This window comes from Glandiceps talaboti, chromosome 2, assembly GCF_964340395.1.
Source record: "Glandiceps talaboti chromosome 2, keGlaTala1.1, whole genome shotgun sequence".
NCBI lineage: Eukaryota > Metazoa > Hemichordata > Enteropneusta > Spengelidae > Glandiceps > Glandiceps talaboti.
The window spans coordinates 13,641,111-13,650,907 of NC_135550.1; the positions used below are offsets into that span (position 1 = coordinate 13,641,111).

Sequence of the window (9,797 nt, forward strand, 5' to 3'; positions counted from 1 at the left end):
GGTGACACTCTATGGTAGAAACATGGAGCTATCACTAACTGGGTGACACTCTATGGTAGAAACATGGAACTATCACTAACTGGGTGACACTCTATAGTAGAAACATGGAACTATCACCAACTGGGTGACACTCTATGGTAGAATCATGGAGCTATCACTAACTGGGTGACACTCTATGGTAGAAACATGGAACTATCACCAACTGGGTGACACTCTATGGTAGAATCATGGAGCTATCACTAACTGGGTGACACTCTATGGTAGAAACATGGAACTATCACCAACTGGGTGACACTCTATGGTAGAATCATGGAGCTATCACTAACTGGGTGACACTCTATGGTCGAAACATGGAACTATCACCAACTGGGTGACACTCTATGGTAGAAACATGGAACTATCACCAACTGGGTGACACTCTATGGTAGAAACATGGAACTATCACCAACTGGGTGACACTCTATGGTAGAAACATGGAACTATCACTAACTGGGTGACACTCTATGGTAGAAACATGGAGCTATCACTAACTGGGTGACACTCTATGGTAGAAACATGGAACTATCACTAACTGGGTGACACTCTATGGTAGAAACATGGAGCTATCACTAACTGGGTGACACTCTATGGTAGAAACATGGAACTATCACCAACTGGGTGACACTCTATGGTAGAAACATGGAGCTATCACTAACTGGGTGACACTCCATAGTAGAAACATGGAAGTATAACGTTATATTCCATGGTAGAAACAATAGACAGACTAGTCTAATAGATATAGGCAATAGGGAGAGTGTGCTGCTTCCATTTCACTACACCTGTATCACCATTTGTCTGTTTGGCCACATTTTAAAGGTACTAACGCCATTTAATGTAAATAAAAATAATTTGTTCTGTGAACGCTTTTAGTCAGAAATTAACATACATGAGCCTACTGTTTGAAATATGTCTACATAATACAGTTGAAAGAATACAATGCTTTACCTATGGTAATTCAGTCATAATTTTCTTCTCACTGAAAATTAATTGGGATTTGGTTAAGTTCTAGGTGTGATTTTGAAATGATTGTATGTTATTCAACAACTCCAGTGTCCATCACATATTCATTTATTTCAATCAATGACTGAAAGATCTTTAAACTTCTGCTGTGACTATTGTAAATCGTCATTTTTTTAATCTGATTAACATGTTCAAAAATCCATCACTATCCAAATGTATTGGTTCAAATATACCTACCAGTTTTGACTGATTTTCTCTTTGAAAAGTATGGAATATGTTGAATTAATATTATTGCAAACAAGATAGACATGCATGCTTATAGTACAGTGTATATGATTTGATCTTCCATATGGAGTCAATATATGCCTATGTATATTTGGTGACTCATGCACAAAAAATGTATTTATGAATCGTGGGAAAATAAATAAAACTTCGAAGATCTGATTATTGTGTCATAATTCAGGATTGAAAGTTACCATAGTGGCACGTACTGTGAGTAATTATTGTCATATCGCCACCTAGCGACAGCTTCATGTACGGAAAAGTACTTTCTGAATTTTATACACTTCACTACAGTCCCTAAAGTGACTTGGCATTAGGTACTCAAAACATTCCCTCAGGTCAATCTTTAAATCACCCACTCATCACTTCTGGTAATACATGTTCATTGTACTGTCCGTGTTCTCTGTAAGCATATACGCTAGTCCCATGCCTCTCCTTGGTCTTACACTGTATGATTTATAGAAACCACAACGTACATTGCTGATCAAGTTTCACACACATCTCGATAGCGCCCTCTCGAGTCATTACATTTTAAGCAATGGCAACCACAGTCTCAGTGATAAATCATTCCATGAATACATATGCTACTTGTGTTGAAAGTAGGGCAGTGTGATGGAATGCATTTATATTGAGAAGATTATTTTATCACAGTTCTAGCATTGACTAAAATACAAAGCTAAACTTAATGGGCGTGTCTCGAAAAAATGTTTTTTGTCGAATTATCCACATATCACACAAAACAATGTCAAAATGTGTGCGATTATCGGATTAGAATTTTGACTCACCCTGCACTTGAGCAACACATTACCGAGTATAAATAGACCACAATGAAATTAATGAAATTGCTGGCATTAGCCTTACAGAAGAAGCACACGATATACTCGAAACAACGTATTCCCAGAAGACGTTCAAATTGACAATTTCGACAAAATTATGTTTACTCGATGAACAAAAAAACATGATTGCCGCTTGCAAAGTTTGTAGGTTTTCATTCGAAATGTCATTAAAATGTTACAATTTATTCCTTGACCAGACTCTTGGTTCTGAAAAACGTGACAAAGACAAGTGATACGAGTATTGTTCCATCGTTACGAATCACAGGGGCACGTATTATTGCTTGGAAAATATCGTACGAATCCTGCTGCTACAAATGTATCAATCTCTATACTAGTAGAAATTCCTTACAGGTAGGAATAAACAACAGTCTAAGAAATACTACACGCCCCTATATATATTACGAATTACGACGATGGTAAACGAACTATTGGTAAAAAACCACAGACACAAACTAAAGTTACTATTGTAAAATGTCGATACCAGCTATAAATGGTTACGCAAGTTACGTAATTACACTCATATTAGGGTGTCGTCTCTCATAGCACATTTTTCCAAAAGTGGTCGCACATTCAATCTCATTCAATATTTGCGCTATCTTGATTGCAGGGTTACGCAGTGCAAAAGTAACGAGTAAAAAGCCCTTTTCAAAAGTACAGTGCTTGACATTTCGTTTTCTTTTACAAAAGGCTTATATAACCAAGGGCGCCGTGTTCACCCACATGCGTAATCTACCCCTGTATGCAACAATGATATACTTTTAGTTTGTGTCCGATAGCATGTTTTCCTTAGTAATACTGCCTGGAGACGCACACAAATATATTGAAAGACACATTTATTGCACAAAATACTTACAGAATAGAAACTATCAAGAGTGCAGTAAACATTCCGTTAAAAAATTCTAGATTTAAGAAAGAAGCATGGATATGGCATTTCTGATATAATCACAGTTCACCTTTATCGGTGAGAAATATCGCAAGTCTACTCGTCCAAACTTTGCTTTGAGACAAGAAATAAGACCATTAGGTCCACCTAATCATGTAAAAATTTCAGACATCGATCATTTAGATAAAACAGATAAGACATGTTCACACCTAAATCATGTAGATTACACCAACCGGCAATGACCCAAGACACCTTCATACAGCGGGATAATATGCATCTATTCCGTTAGCTGACGTTTATCGGATACTTGTTGGGTCATATACAGTTTGAGGTTACATGTAATGAAGACACATTTACGGTATTAACGTGATATATATTATGGTGGACAGTAGCTTGGATTCAATTTGATGGACGCTATGACACGTTTGTCACACGAGATACTATAAATCTTGACAACTCTATTTCAACAATGCCATAAGAGAAAATTGTAATCGTCGTAAACCACAGCCTCTTTTTTAGGGAGCCGTCAATATTTATGACCGGGGGGGGGGGGTGTCCGAAGGAATATAGATACTGTGATGATATTGTAACTTAGTGAACTGAAAATAAATCTCTGACAGGTTTAATTGCACCGATATTTTTATAACCGGTAAATACTGATTATAAACATGTTGAAAACAAAGCATATGGTAATATATAGCTAACTTTTCATTGCACAGATACTAGTACATGGCGTTCTGTTACATGAAATGAATATATAAGTAAACCATAATTTTTCCTAATTTTAAATGGTGTGCCATGCAACTATACTTTGATATATGTATGTATGTATGTATGTATGTATGTATGTATGTATGTATGTATGTATGTATGTATGTGTGTGTGTGTATGTGTGTATGTATGTATGTGTGTATGTATGTATGTATGTATGTATGTATGTATGTATGTATGTATGTATGTATGTATGTATGTATGTATGTGTATGTATGTATGTATGTATGTATGTATGTATGTATGTATGTATGTATGTATGTATGTATGTATGTATGTATGCGTGTGTGTGTGTGTGTGTGTGTGTGTGTGTGTGTGTGTGTGTGAATGGAACACTCAACTTCAATTTGTGTAATGTTTGTAGAAAGCCATTAACAGTTATGACTGTAAAATGGTGGGGGGGGGGGTTACGAAAACATTGTGTGTCAAGGAGGGGGGGGGGGTTACCAACCAAAAATATCTCGCCAGGCAGGGGGTTACTGAAATGTTTGGGATTTTCAAAGCAATTCCTCCGACACCCCCGGTCAAAAATAATGATGGCTCCCTTATTTCGTTACTTCAGCAGAACTATGTGCTCTAGCTTGCAAGAATTGAAAATTGTCTGCCAACGACATAGCATAACTCTAGCAAGTGTGACAAACCGAACAGTATATCTCAGAAAGTTAAACTTGACTATTGATGGCACTTATACTCATACGTCATAACAACGTAAGTCCTGGTTTAGAGAGTAATTTTGACAGCACGATGCTTTTTACGAGTCTCACAATTTTTTGACATGACTGACATAAAAAAAATAAGCTTTTATACAGAGACAGATTGCACGCAATCCATGTATTAATTATCAGTGTCCGTATTTTAGCATAGCGGTATAAGGCATCTCCTCTTATGCGACTTCCTATCCCTCCATGATTTACATGTTTTGTAAGTAAGTCACTGTAAAACTCATTGAAGACGTAAAAAAAAAACCACCGTTCTACCTTTTTTTAAATATAAAACCTACATCATTTTCTCAATTTGTGAAAGACTAGCATAACATGGCTTTGTAGGACCGCTTCGTGCCTATTGATGCACCATTTCAGATGAGGCAGCTGGACACCCGAGTTATTCTACTCTCTCGTAAATTATCGATCACATGCACCAATAGCAACGATATCATATTTGGCTCATATTTTTAAACATGTGTTAGACATGTCTGATGCAATGCTGCTCAAAATACACCGATGAACTACTACAACAATAATGAGCCATTGTAATATCCTATACACGATATTGGAGCGCCGGTGTCTGTTTCCATGGTTACAAAGTGTGAAGGCGTGTTACCATATAAGGAAACCAATCAAGATAAGTGCTTGAGTAAAAAAAGGTGGATAACAAGTACGCATGTCAACGACAGTTGTTGATGTAAAGTGTTGAAGGATCTTACAAATTGTTTAGGTCTAACGAGTAATGGGGTCAATTTGAATATATCAGTCAATATTAGTACGTGCATCTCAAGAAAGTGTATCCAATCATACACTCTAGATGAAAACTAACATGTCGATTTCACTGTACCGTGAAATTAATTGATGATTAAGGCGATATTGGTTGCATAAACAAATATTAATATTAGTAGTGGCAATAAATTAGTCATGAGCTCGTTACCCCATCTAGCTCAATGACAAATCTTGAACCAAAAGTTGTTCATGCAAATGAGTAAAACCTCCAACTGTTAGAATGACGCAAACCATGCATAAGTAGCATCCTGAGTTGACAAATATACCAAATATGGACATTATGTTCCTGCCCCCTCCAATAAACACTAACTTATCATTGGGCAGAATTCTGTGATTGATTAACAAAGACATTATGTTAATGACCGTGTGGGTGGCTTTCTAATTTGAAATTTCATCTCGTCAGCGCCTCGTTGCGCTAGACGCGAGGATAGATTCGAAGCCACAGATAGACTCTAGACTACAATAAATAGAAAGGTTAGTCGTAAATAAAAATAAGTTGTGTTGGTGTAGACACGACATCAAGTTTTCTTTTCTTGTACGTTTTAGTCGATATGTTACATGTAATGCATACATAACAATGCATACAGCTATTCACAATATGAAAAATAGCAGAGTTTTTTTGTAAAAAGTTCCAAAATTGTCAGTTTGTTGCTTTTTTGTCGAAAGTTCCGTCAACATTTTCGTCGCCTTTACAAATTTGTCTTTCCTGTAGATTGTGAGCGACATTTTAGCAATATGTGTCGTCAGTAGTTATTAAGGCATTTGTTAACGAACCATGTCATAATGAGATTCATAGCTGCTATCAACTCTTTGAGCCAAAAGCATCCCGACAGCAATCGGCAGCACTCTGAGCAGTTCAGTTTGACGAACATAGTATTACCCTGTATATTACGTATGCGTCGTGACGTCAGAAAACATCTGACTAAGCCATGGTGATGTATGGTAGATACCTGGTGAAAGCTTATGTGAGCTATTTGAACATTTTGGCGCAATACGAAATTAAATTCATGAACTTAGACTGAACGTTTGCACAGAAGAGCTTTCGTCATACAGTAGTATTACCCTGTCTGTGTGGCTGATACTCAGACACATTGTTCGATGGGGTGGCTACTTCACATCAGCTCGTGATCACGTATACACTTTTATCGGTACGTTGAAGTCAAGCAAATAGTCTTAACGACTACTAAGTACGTGCACTATAGTAATACAGAATTCTTCCAGAGAATTTGTAATTTTTTCGCTACCCTTCTTTCCTCTCCCAACACTTTTTTTCACAAGTCCGTTGAATCTGGTTTCGTCTCATCTTCCTTGCCATCAGGTTTCGGTTTCGATTTCACGCCAATTCTCCATCCGACATACTTCAGCGAATGTTGAATTTTATTCTGCGAGAGTGTGATACACATTGTCATCACCGTCATGCCGAACAGGATTAAGAAGGACGCTGCAATGGTATTCTTCTGGTGTTCAGGTACCAAATCTCCAAATCCTATGGTACTGAGTGTTATAAATGAAAAGTAAAAACATTCAAAGTAGGTCCACTCTTCCCAGAGAGAAAGCAGTAGAGCCAGAATACAGACATATAAAAAGCCGAACCCGAGGATGGCAAGAATTGGGATATCAAACTCGACATCGTCCAGTCTCTCGCGGCCCTCGTTCCCATCGTCGTCTCTGTTATCCTCCATCACTATTGCATTATGTCCGTACTCTGTTTTCCAATTCTCGTCTTTTTGGCTGTCCGGATCGGTCATGGGGTTTTTGAAATTGGTTCCCTTCTCAGGCTCTGGTGATTTCTCCTCTCCCTTCTTCTGTTTATCGAAACACGACACTCTTCTAGTTTTGCGAAGAATGTGAGGTCGAAAGAGTCTCAGGTACAGATACTTTGTTCCTCTTGCTAGTAGTGTACCGAGATCCACCAAAACTAACATCAGTAGAGGTATTCCAAATAAGGCGTAGATCATACAAAACACACGACCTCCTGCAGTTTCCGGTGCCATGTGACCATAACCTGCATAAAACAATACATGTACAAATAATCAGGTTAGAGATTATAGACCACGTATGATACAGATAGAGATTGATTGATTGATTGGTTGGTTGGCTGGTTAGTTGATTGATTGATTGATTGATTGATTGATTGATTGATTGATTGATTGATTGATTGATTGATTGATTGATTGATTGATTGATTGATTGATTGATTGATTGGTTGATTGGTTGATTGGTTGATTGATTGATTGGTTGATTGGTTGATTGATTGATTGATTGATTGATTGATTGATTGATTGATTGATTGATTGATTGATTGATTGATTGATTGATTGATTGATTGATTGATTGATTGATTGATTGATTGATTGATTGATTGGTTGATCGATTGATCGGTTGATCGGTCGATCGGTCGATTGATTTGGCAAAGTCCTTACTGAAATTCGTTCCTTCATGTCAGATAGCATAAAAAGTAAAGCACATTTTTTTAAAGGTTTAAGGGAGTGGACCTCTTTTTAGAGAATGAAATTGAAGGACCATTTTTGGAAAACGGAGTGGTGGAGGGTCACATCTTACGCAACAGACCGCGACTGATTTCCAACGCCCTGTAATTACTGTAGACTCCTTCAAAGCTAATAAATTCATTGATTTCTTATAAAAGACAATTGAGCTAGGCGATCATTCACCACAATAAAATGGGTTTCCATAGCAGTCGCCTGTCTATTTCCATTTAACTTAATACGAATAACAATATTCACCCTTATACAACTAGGACTCATTTTATTGTCCACTTTCCGTGATATAACTGCATTACATGTAACAGAATAGATTACCAAATCAATTTATAACCCCATTGCCGCAAATGTCTCAGTGAGTCGGCAAATTACCCACAGACTGATCTCTCCATGGTCTTGTGCATGGTCCAACCAACCTTGTCATCTATACATGACATGAAACACAATTGGGGCGTCGTGTTGAATTACTGAAATTCTCAAGAGTCTTCAACTTCACATTCGCATAACTAACAGGCATGTCATTAAAACCCGAGTCATATATTAGATCTAATTAAGAGTTATAGCGTTTAACCAATGAAAATTGATCGAACATCCGTTAATTTCTGCGATAACTCTACCTACTGTAAAATTGATGGGGTCGTTACTAGCATCATTGCATGCTACTGTGTGTGTGTTTACGAAAAGAGAAACAACTACGGGACAGCGACGGATTGATTGCTCCAGAGTGTGAAATGATATCCCCTTGGCATTGATGCATCACACTCGCATGCGATGATCATAAACACTGTGTTTAAGCAGTATGTTCGACATAATAATAAGACACAGGGGATCCGATCATATTGCATTACTGCCGTAAACGATTGTACGAAGATTAATAATTGGAAACAAGGTCGATAAATTGTGGAATGACCGAGAATACATAACCCTATACTTCGGCAAATATCTTATAGTAGCCATCCAACAACGAACGAACGTTTCTCATCGCGAGAAAGTAAGGTCTTACATGTAATAATGATATCGAGGACGAATTTCATTTTATACTTAAATGCCCATTATATAGAGAATTACGAGTCCGTTTTATTAAGCCATATTATTGGAAAAAACCACCTGTCTTTAAACTTGCACAACTACTGTCCATGGAAAATGTAAAGCAGCTTCGCAATTTAGCTAGATATTTAAAACAAGCAGGCATCCTACGTTCTGTGCATATATTAATGTAATTTGTATTAGTACATTCTCCACCACGTTTTCTTTGTGACGATTTTGTTTTTCTGGTTCTGTAACTGATGAGCAGGAATTGCTCAAAGTAAATAAAGAATTGAATTGAAACATGTAAAACATACCGTCATCAATAAATATAAGCTTAGAATGCTTTTACCTTGTGTATGTATGTATGTATGTATGTATGTATGTATGTATGTATGTATGTATGTATGTATGTATGTATGTGTGTCTGTGTGTCTGTGTGTGTGTGTGCGTATGTGTGTGTGTCTGTGTGTGTGTGTGTGTGTGTGTGTGTGTGTGTGTGTGTAAAATTGCTCTAGCTCGCGAAAATAAAAATAAAAAGTTGTAGAAATTATTTACAACATAATTTGCATACCTTTTATTATAGTAATATTGTATTTAAGTGACCCATTATTAAATAACTTGGTTATAAAAATCAGTAATTAGAATAAGTCAAAGATTTTTCGTGAAATGTATACTGTATTTAAAACCGTATAATATAGTCTGTATCTAGAGGCTTTTATTTCAGCTGTATTAGTATACCAACATAACTACACGAGCGTATACAGTTACAATCTAGTGAAATAGTGAAATACGTGTGGCAAAGAATGTGTGTGTGTGTGTGTGGGGGGGGGGTAATGCCTAATTGTACCTAACGTCGTCATTGAACGAAAGCCATGATGTTATTGTGTCCAACTGACGGATGGGTGTTCTTTTACTTTGCCCATTTTAACATTCTCTCCGTCTCTGCTATGAATAATCATAATGGAATTGTCGGCTAATTTATATGCTAGTAGCATATATATAT

At 37.0% G+C, this 9,797-nt stretch overlaps 1 protein-coding gene across 1 annotated transcript in view; it reads right to left on the reverse strand.

Moving 5' to 3' along the window:
* Positions 1 to 6,519: 6,519 nt before the first annotated feature.
* LOC144444479 (potassium channel subfamily K member 18-like) overlaps positions 6,520 to 9,797 on the reverse strand; it is a 13,898-nt gene continuing 10,620 nt past the window's right edge. The window contains exon 2 of the mRNA XM_078133911.1: positions 6,520 to 7,269. Coding sequence (XP_077990037.1) covers positions 6,536 to 7,269 — 734 coding nt within the window. The 3' untranslated portion in view covers positions 6,520 to 6,535. The remainder of the gene's footprint in view (positions 7,270 to 9,797) is intronic.